Here is a 21,640-nt window from a genome sequence, read left to right as displayed (position 1 = left end):
GAAAGCCAATAACAGCATTGAAAACACATCAAACAATTAAAATTGATGCAGATGATTTTAAACTCCTTTAAAATCTGCTTCAAAGTGTTATGGCACTTTAAAAAGATGAAAAAGTATTAATTTATAGGCTTTAATCATAATTGCCCAGAACAAAAGTCAACAATCAATTATAAAAGCCAATCCACATGAACTATGTACCAGCAATACCAAGTGGAATGACAGTCTTACAACATTTATATTCTAATTCACTTGAGATATTTATAACCAATACCAATTTCTTCATTACTACCAACTTTCCTTAAAGAAACTGTGTCCTTATTCATAAAATAATTATCAAGCAAACTTAAGCTTGTGATAAACGACTATTAACTCATTTTTCTCTTCTGTAAATTGAGTGCCATCATCAAGCAAGTGAAGGAAATGTAATATTAAGGAGTTATCTTCCAATCATCTTCAACATGGAAAAATTTAATAAAAGACTATCTTGGGTACCTTTTTTGTGACCAATTTTTAGTTACCTGTAAAAACACTGCAAAATTGTTATCAATAGCTATTAGAAGGCTAACAGAAGTTGTTCCTAATTGTTTCAGGCCCGTCCTGTACGCTCATTCCACTCATATGCTCTCTAAATGTGTGTTTTATGTGCACTATTTGATGTATTTTAATTATTGGTCTGGACCAAAGAAACAAATGAACAAATCATGTACATACAAAATCCACCAACACATTACCTTAATTTGCAAGTGGTGAAATCCAATTTTTTTTACTACCAGTTCTGTGGGTGTGATGTGGCTTGGTGGGCGTAGCTTGGTGGGCATGGCAGGGGAAGGATACTGCAAAATCTCCATTCCCACCCCACTCTGGGTGGTATTTGCCATTGTCTGAACTACTCAAAATTTCTGCTACCGATTCTCCAGAACCTGTCAGAACCTGCTGGATTTCACTCCTGGTTTGCAAGTTCCTGCACCAGTAAAGCTCTTTAAGGAAAAGGTCCTAAGCCTAATGCTTTATGGTGCAGAAGTCTGTCTGTATAAAGACTTAAGAGCATTAGACATTGCCAACACAAAATGTGTAAGAACGAAGCTTTATTTCACTTATATTCTAAATATTTCCACAAATTCAAAACAGGTCTCCCTTCTACAGAGGCATTGTATGACTTTATAAATTAAGATACTGGAAATCTTTCTTGTATCCTTACTGCTTATTGGCAAGTTAACTTCCTCAAAGAAAAATAACACAGAGAAAGATTTAAATTATTGTAGCTTTTCGTTCAATGTTTAATTGTACAAAATGTCACTGGAATAAAGCGGCATATACCAATTCCAACCTACAGAGAGAAGTTTGGCTCATATTCTTATAAAGAAATTATTTGTTCTCAGAAAACTATTTGTATTAGGCTGCTACTTTACTAACATTCTGTCTATTCCACAAATAATCATTTTTTCCATGCTAGACATCAGTGGTGGGTTGCTCCCGGTTCACAAGAACCGGTAGTAAAAATTTTTAGTAGTTCGGAGAACCAGTAATAACATTGGTTGGCCACACCCAGAACCGGTGCCCAGCCCGGTCGCTGGTCGCTTACCCCGCCCATCAAAGCCTCATCAAAGGTTTTTTTTTTTTTTTTTTTACTTTTCTACAACCTCTTCAACTGAAAAAATGCTTTTAAAAGTTTTTTAAAAAGCCTCTGATGATCGCACGGCTCAGCTGGAATCTCAGAGGCTTTTAAAAGCATTTTTTCTACAACCTCTTCGGCTGAAGAGGTTGTAGGGAAAAAAAATGCCTTTAAAAGCCTCTGGCAATCCCAGCTGACTTGCCTGATCATCAGAAGCTTCTAAAAGCATTTTTTTCTGCAACCTCTTAAGGTTGTAGAAAAAATGCTTTTAAAAGTAAAAAAAAAAAAAGTTGGCCACGCCCACCCAGACACATTACCCCCAAGCCACACCCACAAAATAAGCCATGCCCACAGAACTGGTAGTAAAAAATTTTAGAATCCACCCCTGCTAGACATAATAAAATTCTATCTACAAATCTGGAGGGCAGATATAATAATGTCTCTCTCAAAGATCTTATTTGAAAGGATCGGTCATCAATCCCACATGTCTTAATGAATTGTTTCATGTATTAATCTTTGAACTGGCTTTCTGATTTATTTTAGAAGGAAAGCATTTCAACTTCATTTTATAAGGATTATCAAATGCAAATGGATCATATTAAAAACCTGTCAAGAAATATTCACTGCTTTTTTTCCAGTTCCATCCATAGATGTCCAAGTTTGCTTTCCTCTTATTTATTCTTATATTTTTTGGGAACAATATAATTTACCTATTTTCTAATTTAAAACATATAATTTCTGAATGGCATCTTTACCACACATGCATTAATTTCTATCAGTCTTTAATTTCTATTAATCACTCAAACACAGAATCTGGTCATACAGCTGCTAAAACATGTTCTACAATCAAGTTTACCAGTTTCAAAACAATGACCTGACATTACATTACATACAATTGAGAAAAGTATTCAAGTTGTATCAGCAGGGTCTTCTTTTGTTAGGCACTATTTACAAGATTCAAATAATTGGTTTTATTAATTAAACTTAATAATGAAAGTTTAATATTTGGCTTTTAAAATATGCAGATGCTTTATTTTACTATCCATTTTATCAAATGCTAAATATTCCTTTATTAGTATTTACAGTCATGGCCGTAAATGTTGGCACCCCTGAAATTTTTCCAGAAAATGAAGTATTTCTCACAGAAAAGTATTGCAGTAACACGTTTTGCTATACACGTTTATTCCCTTTGTGTGTATTGGAACAAAACCAAAAAAGGGAGGAAAAAAAGCAAATTGGACATAATGTCACACAAAACTCCAAAAATGGGATGGACAAAATCATTGGCACCTTTTCAAAATTGTGGATAAATAAGATTGTTTCAAGCATGTGATGCTCCTTTAAACTCACCTGGGGCAAGTAACAGGTGTGGGCAATATAAAACTCACACCTGAAAGCAGATAAAAAGGAGAGAAGTTCACTTAGTCTTTGCATTGTATGTCTGTGTGTGCCACACTAAGCATGGGCAACAGAAAGAGGAGAAGAGAACTGTCTGAGGACTTGAGAACCAAAATTGTGGAAAAATATCAACAATCTCAGGGTTACAAGTCCATCTCCAGGGATCTAGATTTGCCTTTGTCCACAGTGTGCAACATTATCAAGAAGTTTGCAACCCATGGCACTGTAGCTAATCTCCCTGGGCGTGGACAGAAGAGAAAAATTGATGAAAGGTGCCAACGCAGGATAGTCCGGATGGTGGATAAGCAGCTCCAAACAAGTTCCAAAGCAATTCAAGCTGTCCTGCAGGCTCAGGGAGCATCAGTGTCAGAGCAAACTATCCGTCGACATTTGAATGAAATGAAACGCTATGGCAGGAGACCCAGGAGGATCCCATTACTGACACAGAGACATAAAAAAGCAAGACTACAGTTTGCCAACAGGTACTTGAGTAAGCCAAAATCCTTCTGGGCAAACGTCTTGTGGACAGATGAGACCAAGATAGAGCTTTTTGGTAAAGCACATCATTCTACTGTTTACCGCAAACGGAATGAGGCCTACAAAGAAAAGAACACAGTACCTACAGTGAAATATGGTGGAGGTTCACTGATGTTTTGGGGTTGTTTTGCTGCCTCTGGCACTGGGTGCCTTGAATGTGTGCAAGGCATCATGAAATCTGAGGATTACCAACGGATTTTGGGTCGCACTGTAGAGCCTAGTGTCAGAAAGATGGGTTTGTGTCAGAGATCTTGGGTCTTCCAGCAGGACAATGACCCCAACCAAACATACATCAAAAAGCACCCAGAAATGGATGGCAACAAAGCGCTGGAGAGTTCTGAAGTGGCCAGCAATGAGTCCAGATCTCAATCCCATTGAACACCTGTGGAGAGATCTTAAAATTGCTGTTGGGAATAGGCGCTCTTCCAATAAGAGAGACCTGGAGCAGTTTGCAAAGGAAGTGTGGTCCAAAATTCCGGGTGAGAGGTGTAAGAAGCTTATTGATGGTTATCGGAAGTGACTGATTTCAGTTATTTATTCCAAAGGGTGTGCAACCAAATATTAAGTAAAGGGTGCCAATGATTTTGTCCAGCCCATTTTTGGAGTTTTGTGTGACATTATGTCCAATTTGCTTTTTTTCATCCCTTTTTTGGTTTTGTTCCAATACACACAAAGGGAATAAACATGTGTATAGCAAAACGTGTTACTGCAATACTTTTCTGTGAGAAATACTTCATTTTCTGGAAAAATTTCAGGGGTGCCAACATTTACGGCCATGACTGTAATAATGCTTTGATCCTATTTGAATTAAGTGTTTTAATGTTTTAAAAGTAACAACTGATTGTAACTATTTTTTTTTCTTTTAACAACTCTGTAATCCCTTGCATCAGGGTAGAGTCGGAGGTGACTGAACAGAGCTTGAATGTTTACTAGGCAGATGCCCTTCCTGATGCCTATGTGAAGTTTGCAGCAGACAATTACTCATTGCGCCCAAAGAGAGAAATATCTGCCGCTACCTAGGTTCAAACTCACAGCCTGATTGTGAGGTAAGAATTCCACCTCTACGCCACAATGCTACTCAATTGATTGTAACTATAACAAAAATGAATAAAACACAGCTGCTATTTACAGAGCAAATGAAAAGATATCTGAAACATTTTAAGCTAAAAAAATCTTATACTGAATTTTATATGAAGGCTTTCAAAATCCATTATTCCCTTTAGTAAAAATAATGTGAGTCCTTTTTATGACTAACAAACTGCAGTAATCTGTAAATTAATTCTATGTATCATTTCTTTCTTGCTTTAAGTCTATCTGTAATCAACAGTGTCTAAATCTTCAGAACTGTTTATATAAAAAGTTTTTCTGAAGATTTTTTTCAATTTCCAACATTTTTAAACAGTATAAAACAGAATGCACACTGAAATCTATTTTATTAAGAATCCATGCAACAATTCCCAGAAATGTTACTCCTGTTAATGCTACTTGAATATGCTATATATTGAAGTTTCATTTCCCAGCTTTGACCAATTGGTTCATGGTTACTTCATTTTTCACTGTGAATGCTAAATTTCTCAGAAACACAACAGTAAGCACACAAAGAATTGATGAAAATATTACAAAATATTTTCATAAATATATTACAAAAGTCTTTAAGGCATCCCATTCCGCAATTTGAGCAAGATGTTCTAACCTCAGTCAAAATTGAGTGATACAGCCTCAAGATTGACTGGAGCACTGTTTTGTAGTCACTGATCCCAGTTTTGAAAAGATTCAAAAGATTCATTAATCTTCCCTACTGTTTTTCAGCGAGCAATGTTATGAGAATTGCAGACAGTGCAACAATATCCTTTTGTGAGAAATATATTGCATTATAGAAGATTACATACAGGAATTTGGAATTAGGCTGTTTTAATTTCTGATTGTTGCCAAGAAGAAAACAGTCTTTCTGATTGTTTAAAAATGGAGGCTTCTGACCTCTCTCTGCCCATACTGAAGAAGCAAAATTTAAAAGTACTGTTATATTGTAGCAGCATTCATTCCCATCAACTTGTTTAAAGAAAACTCATAATGAACTTAGATCATTTCACAGGTATCTTGCTTCATCTAATATAGCCACAGAATCAGTCTAAAGCAATCAATCAATCAAATAAATAAATAAATAAATTCGTTCTAATTCACAATTTGACTGAATCTATGTATTGCATCTGTATTGTACTTTGAATCATTCCAATTTTGAAAATATAAAAAATCAGAATGGACTACAATAATTAGCCACTTGGGGAAACAAAATTCGTAACTGAATAATTCTGAAATATTACTGTGGAAGCAACTGATAAGCCATGAGCTTATCATTTCCAAAATATTATTATGGAAACAAATAAAAGCCATGAGCTTATCATTTCAAGCCAATATCAAAGAGAAAATTCCCTTAAAATTCCTAGATAAGTATGTCAAACTGACGGCCTGCGGGCAGGATGTGACACGTGCCGACTATGCCCACCCAGCTCCATGAAGGGAAAAAACATTGTGATACGTCATGTGACAGCAACATGATGCGGCGAGTTTGACACCCGTGATCTAGAGTTTCCAATGTCATAAATGTTTGTGTCAGGACTTACTTTCTCAAGTGATGATCTGTACACTTCATTCTCATTTCCTTTAAATTGTTTAATGAGCATCACAAAATTAACACAATCTTATAAGTCATGGATAAGCAGATGTGTTTATCATCATTCCTCATTTGTTATTACAGTGGTCAATTTCATTATCTTCCATTTCTGCCTACCTTAATGCTACAAATGACATACTTCGTCTCACCTATACACAGAGAAGTTGTTGCAAAAAAAAAAATTATGTAAAATGCATATATTACGTAAAATGCTTCTTTTTTCAGATTAAATTATAGAGTTTTACTGCATCAAGTAAAGGCTCAAAAATATTAATATGAATGTGCTTTGGACGAGCATATCTTGTTTCATTTCTAACCTTCAAAGAAGAGTATACACATTTATATAGTAAAACAACAGCACACATAAGACTACTTTACAAAACTACTTTAGAACATTAAAATGTAAGATACAGAACTTCTTTCAAAAGCAATCTAAGAATTGAAGAACTTCAGTGAACACAATAAACTGGTTAAGGAAGAAAGTCCTAATTGCAATAAAGATTAAACAAAATAGTTAAAAAATAAAGAGTTGGAAAAAGACCAAAATGTCAGAAGTGTAGACAGAAACATCTCATTATTTTATAAGTCACTTCTGAAATTCCACTTAAGTTACAGGTGCTATATCCTCAAAAGACAAATCAACAGGAACAAAATAATTGTTCCTATTACTTCAAGATCAGTTGTTTAGTAAAAACTTTAAGAAAAATTCCTTCAAATAAAAACCCAAAAGTGCTCTACTGCTCCCATATTGGGTTTATTTTTGGCTGTTTGCAGCCAAAAATAAATGTGTTTATCTGTTTGGCTGTATTTATCTTATACTAAATACTGAAAAGAGAAACTATTTTAAATACTAGATAAATATTGGTTATTTAATATTTATTTAACATATAAATATTAAATAGATTTAAAAATCAACAAAAAGTAATTTATGATAAAGTTTGAACTATTTTTGATGTTCATGTTTATTATTTCAGCTGTTTAGTCACAAGCTCTGGTAATAAACTCGGTATCTAAGGCCACACTTGCTCCTTCTGTTGCCAAATGTATGTGTGATTAAAACAATGGAAATGTTATGTAAGAGCAAGTACTGACAAATCAACATTTGAAATATATCCAGAAGTATGAAGAAATGTTGGGGAAAATGAGAAAAAACAAGAGTCAAAGGGGATTAAGATGCTCAATAAGAAAGAAGAAGAAAAGAAAAATCTGTGAAAACCAGAAGTGGATGAAGAATGGAACTGAGTACTTAAGAAATAAGTACTTAAGTAAGCAAATAAATAAGTTGTGAGGAAGAACTGAAGTGCACACAAGCAACAAGCACTTTGTTGCGCAAATATTTTATAATCATTTCTCAAGGATTCTCAGTTCTCATAAACACATATAGCCAATATGTCTTCTCTGTTTTAACTGACTTCAATTTTTCTAAAGATTTTTCATTTTACTATTTTTGATGCTGTTGAATTATGGTTACTAATAAAATTTTATTTGAAATTGATATTAAAGTTGCTAGGAAAAATTTCAATAAGCTCTTTGATCCCTGGAAATGAGGAAGACTTAAGGAACCTCTTCTTGGAAGTAAAATTTATTATCAGCCCAGTAAAGGATACAAATTTGAGATAGCAATGAACTCTTATCTTTCTAGACTCAAAACTTTGGTGACATTAGCCAAGAAAAGAAACCCTTGCCAGTTAGGAAAAAGGTTATAGCAAACCTTGACAAAATATCAAAGGACAAAAACATGTGTATTATGAATTTACGAAATATATGGTTTTTCCTGTTGTAACATATGGCTGTGAAAGCTGGACTGTCAGACTAAATAACATTTTGCTGCCAGCTCCACACATTAATCTCTTGATTACAATTTAGGGTTTGTGCTCTCTACTTCTAGAAAATTTGCTAAATTTCTGAAAGGTTGCTGCATTTCCAAACTTTCTGTGGAAGCATTTTGAAGTCTGAAAACCCATGACTGAAATTTACGATACGAAATACTGGGATGATTTAGCCTTTCCTATTATGCACAGTATATTAATTATTTGAGTTTTAATTTGCTAAGACAAACTTCCCTATGTGTCAAGTTCAATTCCTAGTGACTTTACAGATGTCCTATAGGTTGTTGGCTTACAACACCATTCCAAAGTTCCAATGGCTGCCCTCCCCTGCAGGCAAATGACATTTCAGACAATTGGCAACCAGCCTGCATTTACAGCTGTTTGCAGCATCCAGCAGTCAAGTGACTCAATTTACGCCATCTTTGCTGAAAAAGGAGTTTATTTGGTTAATAATTCATTGTGTGTTAACATAAATCATTTTTAATTTAAATTAACTCTATTTCCCTTCCCCCAAAATTGTGAGAAGACTGGCGTTGTTTTATATTTTTGCAAATTTCTTTAATGTCTAGTTTAATAGAAGGCAACTGGATTATTATACCTTCTATATTCAATCTGTGGTGATATGTTGTTTTGGTTGAAATATATGAAAAAAATCTGGTCTCACGGAGATATGTAGTTGGAAAAAAGATTATTTTAACAGGTAACTGGATATTTTTTAGGTAACTGAATATTGTTCTCTGGCACTATACTAAAAGTCGACAAATGATAGTTTCTTAAAGGTTAGTTGTAATGTGGAATCTGAAATTATATTAGTGAACTTTTCGTAGTCTGTTGCATTAAAATCCATTGGTTTATCATGTGCTTTAAATGGATCTTTTATCCATGTAAAATTCTGTAACATCATTCATTAGTCATCTGAAGAACATTGGTTCATTGAGTTATGCAGATCTTCCAAATGTCAGCCCATTTCATTATATCATACCAAAAAAAATCACATTCATTAATACCACCACTGATATGATCAGAAAAGTCTTAAAATGTTGGGGAGCTGTCAAATTCATAGTGGCCGATTCAAGTGAAAATTAGAATTCACAAAAGCTTGTAAGTTCAAATTTTAAATACTGTTGTTTTCTTTTAAGTGACAGGCCTCTTTTGAGAAAATGTTTGCCAAATACCAAGTCTGAATAATTAGAGTTTGTCAGTTGTTCTTTCAATTAAAAATGCTTCATAAAAAAAAACCAGAGTTCAACTCACACTGCAAACACACTTGCTTTTTCTCAGCGTAAGCATTGTACTTTGGTGTGCAGCAGAAGCACTCGATATGTACTTTCCATTCCACCACATGGAATATTAAAAAGAAAACACATACTCAAGGGTCAAGATTTAATAAAATTAATAATTTTTACTGCTTCATCAAGGCTTTTTTAAAATGAAATTGGCTTCCCCCACCCCTGCACAAGTGAGTGGTGACGAAAAATACAATGACTACTAGTACAGTTTGGGGCCACTGCCTTTCCAGGATAAACGATGGGATTCAAAAAGTTATTCAAGTCTTGGAATACATTTGCACCATTTTGCTTGTTGCAAGCATTCATATGAAAGATCTTCTCTGATTATTAATTTGTGCCAGATAAATACAAGCAAAATGGCAAGTCCCACCACAGCTGTAGGTTCTTCCATTTGTAAGGCAGACTAGATTTAAATCAGTTACGTTAGTTTAATTATTTTTTTCATTATTTCTTTTCATCCAACAGGCATTCAGCAATGTCACTTCCACAAGATTTCAAGCTATTTTGTGTGCTTCTGTAGCCAATACAACACGGTAACTTACTCTGTGAGAAGTGTTAATTGGCTCTTTAATTTCTAGTTTGAAATTTTTGGCTTTTAAAGAGCTTATCATGTCTGTTTAAAATATTTGATTCCTTTTTTTTAAAACTCTGAATGGTCTCACAATGACATGGCAATTTAACTGCATCTTAAGACTATTCAAAATGTTCTTTTGCCTGATATAATAAGGTAAATTAACAGCAGCTATAAATATGAGGGAAAGATACGGTAGGTTTCATCATACTAGTTTCTTATTTACAGCTTCACCCAGTTTCTTTGGAGTAGATTTCTTCCTTCCATGAGTCAGAGATATGTCAAGTTTCAACTTTTTCAGTATTTTCAGGTGTAGACAGTGCAGTTGTAGTACACTATCATTACAAGACAGTGAATCTTGTAATCTTGTTTTTTAAGCAAATGATCCATTCTAAATATAAGAAAATATATTATAAATTCTATTTTTGATAGAATAAAATATTACATTCTTAAATTATAAAAAAATTAGATAAAATTAAAAAAATATAATTGCAAAATAAGAAAACACGATATACTTACTTACTACTGTATTTCTGTATAGTTGCAAGGAAAACCTCAAGGTTACAAAATAACCATTTTTTGGATGATAATGAAATTACACAGATTATAGCAGATATAAAGTACCTAATAAGTGTACACTAGGAATACTGAGAACAAACAGAGTTGATTTCTGAAAATACATATATCTTTAACCTAAATTTTCTACCATCACAGAAAATTCTAGGTAACATAAGAATACAAAACTACACATTAGCTGTGAGAGTTGTGACATCTTTAAATATCATGTAATCTTTGGAAAACTGTACACCTAAGACAATAAGAGTGGAAAGGCCAAACAACATCTTAATATTATTTTGGAAATATTTTTGACCTCAGGGAGCCCTTGAAAAGATCTCAGGAACCCCCGGGGGTTCACAGACTACTCTGAGAAATGCTACTACAGTCAATTATGGATACAGTATTTCCGAAGTTTCAAAAGTCCTATTCATTTTCTAAAGCTGACGATATAGAATAATCATTTTGAAGGCTGCATCTACCTCTCACAATTTCAATTTTATGTTTTAATTGTATGCCACCCAGAATCGCTCTGTAAGTGAGATGAGTGATTTCCAAATTTGATAGATAGATAGATAGATAGATTAGATGATAGATAGATAAGATAGATTGATAGATAAATTGCTGAATATGTTCTTGCAGGGGCAGCCAACATGGCCAATAGTGAGGAATTTTTGAAAGATGAGAGTTAGTAAAATACACTCCAGAGAGAGGCAGCTATTAGGAAAACGCAATTTGTGGCAAAGAATCAAAACACAAATAAATAACTAAGCACTGATATCCATATCCTCCATACATTGAATCTCTTTCCTCGTGATTTCTTTACGAAGCTATGAAACAACAGCATCAAACTACTTATGTGGATAACATGCAGCTGCATCATTGATGCTATGCTACAACCCTAATCCAATTTATTGCAAATAATGCCGACATCACAAAATATTATTTCATTCTAATCTCAACTTCAAATTTTTAAAGTATTTTAAAAGTTGTTTAAAACATTATTTCAATTCCACTGAACAAAAGTCAATAGCATGTAGAATATTCTATCATCTTTCGATAGAATATGATAGAAAGAATCAAATTGTTCTTTCTATCCAAAGGTCAGGGCCGACATATTCTGCTTTTTAAATTACACATATAAAATTGTCTCCCACTTATTTCCCTATTGTGGGGCAACAAATATTACCATGTTTCCCCGAAAATAAGACCCTGTCTTATATTTTTTTGAACCCTGAAATAAGCGCTTGGCCTTATTGCCATGTGCTCAAAACCCTGATTGGGCTTATTATCAGGGGATGTCTTATTTTGGGGAAAACAGGGTATTATAAATCTTTTTTTTCAGAAAATTAACTGCTTTATCATTGTTAGGATAAAAACATGCTCAGATTTTAGTTATATCTAAGACAGGCCTATGTACCGAAGTCAATTCATCATGCTTAGGGAGTATCAAGTTTGCAGTGTCTTATTTTCCAAACAGAAGTTCATATAATGTATACAGTATTTATTATTTATCCCAATGAAAGAACATAAAATATACTTCAGTAGTATGGTTTATTTTCGTTATCTCTAAGGACACCATTTAGAATAGAAAAATCCATTTTTGTAGGCTACAGGATCACCCTTTGTACAGGTTGTTTTTTTCTTCTCATGGGCTGCAGTAGACAAATTGTTTCACACAAAGAGGCAGAACAGGGATTATCTTTTTTACAATTGGGTATTTTCCCCAACTTTATTAAATATATTTAAACTTATTATTTATTTATTTCCTCCCTAAAAATGGCTGATCATATCACTGTTTTTTTTCCCCAGGAAACTAATTTCAAGGATGCAGCTGGCCATCCTGAGTGACAGATATTTCAGATTATGCTGTACTTTACAGAAATTTCAAGTCCCATACGTAGGTGGGGGAAAGAAAAGAATCAACAATATTTGGAGTGTTCTGCATATAATGTTTTGCTCAAAAAGCAACATTATTGACATTCTTTGGAATTGTAATATAGGTGATGTTCAATGCTACTTCATTCATAGGAGAAGGGGAAAACCAATACCATCACCATCATCATTTGGTCCATTGTAAAATCAGAAACAGTTTGATTTAAAATATGTATTTTTCTGATCAACAAGCTATTTTAAATTCAGGAAAAATTAAACTTCCTTCACAGAATTTGATTTGAATACTCTATGAATTTGCTCAAGAAACATACCCTTAACCAACTGTTGATCTTTGACACTATAGCAACAAGTGAACATTTGTTCTGAAGGAATGCAAAATATGTGATGGGGAGGGGATATGGTCATAATTTTAAATCAGTTGGATAGACTTCACAAAGAAATACAGATTATTATCTAAATTAAATATACACTGCATTTACTTTAAAGGATTTTCTTTTCATATACATTTACTGACCCACTGCAATACTGCACATTAATTTTTTTTACAATTTTGTGATAAGATTGTGTTATAGTTGTTTAAATATCTGAACGTGGATTATACGAAGTGATTTTTTAATCTAATTGTCAATAATTTAATAGCATAGATAATCCCCCACACAGAAATCAAAAAGAATTGCTGGGGTTAGGCGACAAATATTATCTTGGGTAGCCAGCAATATTTTATTATCACATTTCAAAATTTCAAACTATAGTACCAGAATCCCACTACAAGATATAGACTGATGTCATTTTGAAATAGGTCCTCCTTTGCCGTTTATTCTCTCTAATCAGAATTACATACACAGAAAAGTTGATATACTGAGATTGTTTTAGTCTTAGATTTTCTGACAATTAAGATCAAGTGTAGAAAACATCCTGGATTCACATGTAGATTATTGCAAAGAGGTAAGTCACTTGGCAGCCAATAAATTCCCTGCTTCACCTGACTTTAAATTTGGTATGCTGTAAAGCAATATTTGAGGGATTATCATGTGCAAAGATTGTCTGCATATGCTGTGTATGTATGTGCTTTTTGTTATTTTAATGCGTTTTGGGAAAATGCACCTTTCTGTATCTTGGCATAAAAGACTATTTTGGCATTGATATTTTTCTCAGCACTCCATGCATATTTTTAAAATTGGGTGCCATGTATGAGTACCTGTGATCTTAAATACTGCTCATTTCACAATAATGTATTTGATAGTTCCCAGAGGTCGGAAAACGTTTTATTTACTTAGAATACAGGTGGGCAAACCACAGGCTATAAAGTAGAATTCAAGATGCCATCTCAGCAACTGCCACTAAATGTTGCATTTACTGTATGTCTACCATTCAGCAGATTGAGAACCCCACTAGTTTCCTGAAGAAGGTAGCACATAGTGATAATTTCTCCAACAGATGTCAGATTTCTGTATTTTAGCCTTCAGTCTAAAAGAAATCACTTATTTTTTATTAAATTTATGTGCCGCCATCTCATGCTTTGAGGCAATCTGAATGGCTTAGACAGTATAAGATTTTTAACTTGCTTCATATATTAAAACTTGTTGGATGCCCGTGCTTCGCTACAAAACTGTGATCAGGCTTGATAAATTGACACTTAAAGCCTGAAACTTTAGGCATCAGAGCGTGTTAATATAAGTTCAGTTGGAACAGAAGAGGAAGGGGAGTAGAATGTCCCAGGCCGCAGGCCGGATGAGTCACGCACTGACCACGCCCACACCCAGTTTATGGAAGGGATAGCATCAGAGTGTGTTAATATAAGGCAACTGGCAGTTGGAAGAGTTCTTTTCAGGTGGGGAGGGGGAGTAGAACGTCTAACTCCTTAGCATTAGAGCATGTGAATATAATACTGTATTTGAAATACTAATGATCTGATGGTCATTTCGAAAAATCCTTTCTTAGCGAGCACCTAGAATCCAAGAGGAACATACGTGCCAAATTTCAAGTTTGTAGGCTTTACCATTCTGGAGATTTCATGATGAGTGAGTGGTATTTGGCTTTTATATATATATAAATTAAAAGCAAACTAATATTTTATTTAGTTTCATTAAAATTATTTTTTAATTTCAAATTGAATAGTTAAAGACATTGTAACATTGTTTTTCCACCTATATCAAATGTGATCAATTCAATCAAGATCCCTAAGAGGTCATATCTGGCGCACCACTGATAAGCACCAGCCAAAGAATCCACCTGGACAAAAGAAAGCAATGTTGAATTCTTAGTTTACTTATGAATTTTTCTAATTGGTCTCAGATAAAGTCATATATTCCATGTTAAATATACCTTATAAAACCATCAAAATGCAGAAGTGATTTGAGTTCCCTGAGAAAAAAACTGGAAACACAAATTCCAAATTACTTTTTCAAGCCTGAAAAAATACCACTATTCATGAACACACCAAAAACACTCAGACAAATTGATCATTCTTTTATTTGCTTTATAAAAGCAATTGTTTCCATTATATAGTAAATTCTAATTTCAATACATATCATGTTGGTTATATTTGTTTAGTGATTAAAAAAGCACTCAGTGCTCCATTAAATGTCTTCACACTTTTAAAGTATAGGCAGCCATCATCAAACAAAACAATGTTACCAAAATCATATACATAAGAATGTTAGTATCATCATATATATTTGAATGTACGCACAAAATAGGCAAATCTACCAAAGTAGTTTTTCCTACACTTCCATTAATAGTGGATTTTACAATGCAATTCTGAGTTCAAAATGCATAGCTTTAGGGAATTTTTTTGCATTTTAATTTTTTTAAATGGCACTGTAGAATAAGGTTAAAAAATTATATCCAACCACAAACTAAATTTACAAATTAGGAAGAGACTGTTACTACAAGTCTAGTAAATTTGTAATGGTGACAACAATGGTTGCTGTAGCTTAAAGTATTCAGAGGGATCCAATTGGAGAAATTATATTAAATAACAAAACAATTTGTTGGCATTTTTATCTTTGCACACTCCCATTTTCTTATTCACTATAAGAGCAATAGCACTTAGACTTATATACCACTTTACAGTGCTTTACAGCCCTCTCTAAACAGTTTACAGTTAGCATATTGCCCCTAACAATTTGGGTCCTCATTTTAACCACATCGGAAGGATGGAAGGCTGAGTCAACTTTGAGCCTAGTGAGATTTGAACTGCCAAATTTCAGTCAGCCAGCAGTAAGCAGAAATAGTCTGCAGTACTGCATTCTAACCACTGCGCCACCGTGGCTCATAATATGCTCAGAAATGTGTGCTTCTATTTTTGCTTAATCATAACTTCTCATAGTATCCATCTCATCAAATTATGCTTAATATTTATTGTAGTTTATCAGAAATAAGCCTATCAAAAAAATCAAGATTTCAAACAAGCATTTTTGTTATATTTAATGGTATTCAAACTAAATAATTTAAATTAATTTTTGCAGCTACATAGTATGAAGGAGAAATTGCTAATTGCAACTCAAATCCCTCTTAATATATCAGTATTAGCACAAAACCGCCTTCACGTTATTTCATGTATCATTATATTGTTGACTTTTTGCCATTAGTAGACCCAGAAGATAATCCCTTTGATACTAATGTATCTTTTAGGGGGATTTTTATTGATCTGAATATATAGGATCATAATCAAAACCATTCAAAATCCAAACATTCATGGAATGTAATACACAGAAATCTTGCATAATATTTATGCAATATTCAGATTTGCCCAAAGGCTCTAATTTTCTCTAGGGAAAATTCATATTTGATTATGATTCTCACCTCAGCATGAAGACTTTTTCTCTGATATACAACATCTTCCCAAATTGTAAGGTGCCTATTGCTAACAAGCTCCCCAGAAAGTAATATAGTCTCTGAAAGCATAGTTAAAACTTATTAGAACTTTTGGTAGCAGTTCTTCTGTATTCAGTGAAACAATTCATTATTTCACTAATATACAATCTCTACAATATTTTTACGGATAGTACCATCAAGTTGCTTAAGGTGTACAAATTAAAATTTTAATTTAAAAATACAGTCATCCATGTTCATCTAATCTAGAGAAACAGGCAAGAACTACAGTATGGAATTAATATCAAATGCTGTGATATGAATCACATGTCATTTGAAGTCATAATGTGGATTTTATTTGCTTTGTTATTTGAACTCATCCACTGAGGTTTAAAAGCTATTGGTTGTAACTTAATGTGCAAATGTATTTTGAGATTGTATTTGTTTGTCTATTGACAATTGTATCAATAAAGTAAATTTAATTGTTAACAGCTCAAAAGAAACCTTAAGTCGCTGATAGTTCTTTCAAAACTACAGAAGATCTATTATAATTTTATCTGACCTTTTTATACAGGCTGCAAACATACCTAATTGCCTCTATTTTTCCCACAACAACCCTGTTAGGTCATGCTGCACAAAGTGGTTATATTCTTAGGAAATACATACACTGCTCACTTTAAGATATTCATTAATTACTTTGCAAAGAATATGCGGTATTTCAATCTGAAAGCCTCACTGAGAGAGACAGAGATTTATTCCTCAATTGCCTATTTTTATCTTTTCATATAAAGAGTGCATTTAACTAACCACCTTTCTTGACTCATTTGACAGGAAAACTACTGTTTTCTCAGAACCCACAGATACATTAACACATAAGTTATTACACTTACATAAGAAGAATAAGTAGAATAGAAATAACTGGCGATAAATATTTTATAATGTTCAAAATTAAAAAAGAAATCTTCCTAACAATACAATCTGTAAGTGCTATTAAACTACAGTTTAGCATTATGCCCAAACTGTGCGAAATCCTTCCTTTCTGAGTAGCAAAATAATAAGCTACTTCCCTCTAAGGAGAAAACACAGTCAAAAGGCATTTGCTGTTTCCATATGCTGGCAGTAAGTGGCAAAAATGTCTTATCAATTTTTGATTTGAAAAGGTAGTTCATTTTAATAAAAAAAAAGTTCAAGTAAAATGTCAAGGCTGTGACAATAAGGGAAAGCCATTCATACTTGAAAGTATTACTAAGCTAAAGAAGCAATGAGAAATCCATTTAAATCAAAACCTTCATTGCTGACTTTCAGTTCCTATGCAATGTTTCACACAGGAAGTTAGCAAAGTAAAAGCCACAATTTCCTGTAAATTACAAACATACCCAAGAGCAGTTTACCACTGTTCCACCTTAACATTCCTAGAGTCATATTTTACTAAACACTTTGCTACAAGTACACATATAAAATGAGAAGTTACCAAGAAGTATCTGACATACCTGAAGTAATGGCTTCTCTCAAATTCAGTAGAATATCTGCAAATTTTCTGACATCGTTCACCAGCTGCATGATATAGTCTGGATCCACAATCATGCTGTCATAGCCGTCAAAGTTTGAGCTAATGCTGCTCAGAGAACTACTTTTGATATTGCGCCCCATCCCCCAGTTTCCTGTATTAGAGATGGGGAAGAAATTGGAGGTAGACAGTTTAGTTAATCCTAAACCACGCTTGTTGCTGTCACCGTTCTGTCGCAACATCCCAGCTACTGCAGAGCTTTTGAAATTTCCAGAGCTAACATTCAGTGGTACTTAGGGTCCATCTGCCAAGCAACAGAGATCTGAAAAAACAAAAACAAAAACAAACTTAAGCCAGCTATAAAAAATGATTTTGAACATTATTCAAGAGCTGCATTATTGATAAACTTTTTCCAATATTGGAAAATATTTTTCAGTTCAAGACGAATGGTGCCATTTAAAATTTTGACAAAATTGTTGGTATCTAACTTACACTCTTATAAAGTCATTTTAAACTTGTTTCCACATCTAAGCGTAAATATTTCTAAAATTAGAAATATTAAAAAGCATATCTCAAAGTTTACGAAATTCTCATTCAAGTGGTAACTTGAAGCACCTGCAAAAGCCCAACATTGTAGATTTCATGAAAGAAAAAAATATAAATATTTAAACCATGATTTCTCCCATTTCCAATGTGATTTAATTCAATTCACTCCTATGAACACCTTCAAGCTTATAAATAGAATTTAAGACACATTATAATAATATATATATATTGTTTTTACTATATAGCTATTTACAAATCTTATTTTAAGCCATTCAGTTTAGGTTATAAAAAGTAAGTAACAAATTAAATGTAAGTATAATTATTCAATATGCCACTCTCTCAATTTTATGAAGAAGGTAGTATTTTAAATTAGAATTCAGTTAAAATATTTAGGGGATATATAATATAGAAAAAGGCTTAAATAGAAATTTCAAATACTTTCTAGCTAATACTCGAACATGTATATTTGCATTCTTTGAAAAAAGAAAAATTCTCTGAACCTTTTACACTTCTTTAATTTTAGGCATGCACATGATATCATATCCTAATATATAAAAAAAATGCCATGTCAACATCATATCCTGATGCACTGAACTTTATGGAAAGATGATGGTAGATAGGAGCTCTCTTTAAACTATATTGTGCAAAAACTCTTTAATTTCCTATGTGTGTTTTCAAAGCCAGAATAATATTCTGCAATCTTATCCTTCCACTTAACTATTTCCCTCTTTTAAAACATAATGACTACTAGCGAGACAAGCAAAACTTGCTCAACACAGACAGCTCTTGTGGCTTTGTATCCTAAATATGCAGGTCCTATTTAGAATCAGGCTCATTTTAAAATATGTAAAATGCTTCCTCTCATACTTGTTAATTGAAACTTGCTCTCAACCCACATTATAAAAGACAACTTTTTAAGATACACAAACACGCTTTAGAATCTCCTGTCCAGCTCATGCCTACCTTACACAATATTAGATAACTTTTTTCTACAATTATCCAAGCAAGGACAGCAACTATCATAAAATACTCTCTCTATATATAAAAATTATATATATACATATCTATCTATCTATCTATCTATATCTATATATCTCTATATCATCTATATCTATATCTATATCTATATATATGTATGTATAAATCCTTTCCTTAGCTTGTTAAGGCCCTAAGGCACTGATCTGTATATTTTGGGAGGGAGGGAGGGGGGAAATCCCTCTTATATTTCATCATCCAGAAACAGAACTACCGCCCCTAAGGGGGAGGGGGGGAAGCCTCCATTCCTTCCAAAGTAATAAGGTCTTATCAGTTTATAGGACCCATTTATCTTGTACGTTCCCTTAGAATTAGCGTTCCTCCCGACGGGGCTCTTGGCCATACCCACAAGCTCACTTCCCAGTTCTCGCAACCACCGTAACTTTTGAGAAAAGCAGAAGTGGAGGCAGATTTCAGAAGGCAGCAAAGTTTCTCAAGACCAACGAACCTACCCGGTAAGGTTTACAAGGGAGGGGAGAATCGGACAGCTGGGTTTTTTTTAATCAAACGAAAGGCAAGAGAGAGGCAAGGCAAGGAACCCGGCCGAAGAGTTATAGTTGTTGACAAATACACACGCAGGGAGCGAGGAGTAAACCCTCCCGGGTTTCAGCGAGGGAAGGAGGCGCCTGGCTACACAACCGCCCCTTCAAAGAAATAGCTGGCATTCCTCACGGGGCGGACGGGCGCGCACACACACACACACACACACACACACACACTCGCCCTCCGAAATTCATTTCCCCCCACCCCACCCCCTTTTTTTCCTTGGCTTTTTTTTTTTTTTCCTTTCCCCAGGCGCCGCAGGCCGTCTAGGGCTCTCCTTACCCAGCCCGTGCAAGTGCAGTCAGCTGCCAAATCGCACGTTTCCTCTCCTCCCACTGAGGTTCAAGCTCCGGATTTAAATACAACCGAAAGGGGACGCTGGGGCTACGAACAAGACAGGGGAGGGGAGAGGGGAAAGGAAGGAAGGAAGGGAGGTCGAGGGGAAGAGTAAGAAACTTATCAGGTAAACTCAACAGGCAAGGGCGGAAAAAACAGGGAACTGGGAATAAACCCCCTTTCCTTTAACACAGGGGGGGGGGAAGGGGAAAGTGGTTTTAAAAACAAGTCCCGAAAGCCAGCGACGGACGGTTCTTCAAAACCGGCTGCCGAGCTGAGAAGCGACGGACGCCCTTACTCGCGAGGCCAGAAGGTAGCCCAGCCGCTGCTCCTCGTCAGGCTTTCTCTCCGTCTGCGCTGCCGTTACTGCGCGCGGTTGAAGAGAACTGAGGGGAGGGGAGGGGAGGGGAGAGGGGGCGCGCGCGCGGTTGACAGCAAGACGTTCGCGAACTCGGACGACTCAACCCCAACCTCTCTCCCCCCCACACACACACGCCCCCACTCGTTTCTGCTTACCCGATAGACCGGCTGAGGCGTGGCGGGGTGAACGAGGCTATAGCCGGCTCGGAAGGAGCGGACTCGTCGCCTTCGGAACTGCGGGCAAAGCAAGCAGCGTCAGGAGCCGCTGCATCCCCTCCGTCCATTGAACTCAGCCTTTCCTCAACCCTCCCTTCACACGACGCCCTTGCCGGACTGGCTAACGCCGCCACCACCCACCCTCCCCAATCTCGCTCTCTCTCTCTAGTCCCGCCCTGCACGCTGAACCCTCCCCGCTCCTCTCAAAGCGACGTCTCCCATTGGGTACTTTCCACCCCCGGGGCGTGGCTTTCTGCAAAAGAGGCAGCAGGTACGGAGGGGGGGGGGCGGGGACGTCAGACGCTGTTCTGGCCGAAAGAGGAGCGCTTGGTGGAACTCAGAGCGGCGGCGGCGGCGCCGTTTCCCTTCCTTGGTTCGCACGGTTGTCAGGAACCTTGTCAGTACGCGGCCCGATAAAAGAGGCTGCCGCGTTATAAGTAACGAAAACACAGCGGGTCGGGGTGTAATGCAAACTCCTGGGCGGCGAGAGCACGTTTCGGTCCTGCGGCTGATGCAAAACCACCCTGCTCATTTTGTGGTGCATGAACTTTAAAAAAAAACAAAAAACGTTAATGTTAACTTTTGCTTACGAGCTTCAAATTTCCTCTCCCCCCCCCCTCCACACTTCCACACGTTTGGAAATTAAAATATCGTGGTATAGCCATTTATTTAGTATTTGGAGAATGTCGAACACATCTTCCCTGCAGGCCAGCTAGCTCGTTCAATCTCCTCAAGGCTCCCCAAAATCCAGAAATATTCTGTCATCCATGGTCAACTAAGCAGAAGAGCCCGAGCGTCTTTCTAGAACTCTAATCCTGCGTTTTAGTGCGTGGCTGATTTCTTTGTGGCGGATCAGAAATTTGGAATTAATAAGGCATTCAAGCTCCACGTGTTCATCCTTCATCTCCCCTAACTAGAGAACA

The 21,640-nt window shown here is 35.5% G+C and overlaps 1 protein-coding gene across 18 annotated transcripts in view; it reads right to left on the bottom strand.

Annotated features, from left to right (window-relative positions):
- The window catches only part of ARHGAP29 (Rho GTPase activating protein 29), a 47,005-nt gene extending 26,106 nt beyond the window's left edge, over window positions 1-20,899 (bottom strand). For 8 of the 18 annotated variants that reach the window (XM_034437290.2, XM_034437293.2, XM_034437292.2 and 5 more), the window contains exons 1-2: window positions 20,658-20,899; window positions 17,665-18,003 (exon numbers count right to left, since the gene is read on the bottom strand). In XM_034437290.2, the coding sequence (XP_034293181.2) occupies window positions 17,665-17,923 (259 nt within the window). In that variant the 5' untranslated portion in view covers window positions 17,924-18,003; window positions 20,658-20,899. Of the gene's footprint in view, window positions 1-17,664; window positions 18,004-20,087; window positions 20,530-20,657 lie in introns of those variants that run through there. The other 10 variants (XM_034437291.3, XM_087891098.1, XM_087891103.1 and 7 more) reach the window with 3 other exon arrangements.
- Between the last annotated feature and the right edge of the window lie 741 nt (window positions 20,900-21,640).

The sequence above is a fragment of the Pantherophis guttatus genome, chromosome 3, assembly GCF_059756535.1.
Source record: "Pantherophis guttatus breed Tessera chromosome 3, ASM5975653v1, whole genome shotgun sequence".
NCBI classification, from domain to species: domain Eukaryota; kingdom Metazoa; phylum Chordata; class Lepidosauria; order Squamata; family Colubridae; genus Pantherophis; species Pantherophis guttatus.
This window is presented reverse-complemented; position numbering and strand designations above follow the sequence as displayed.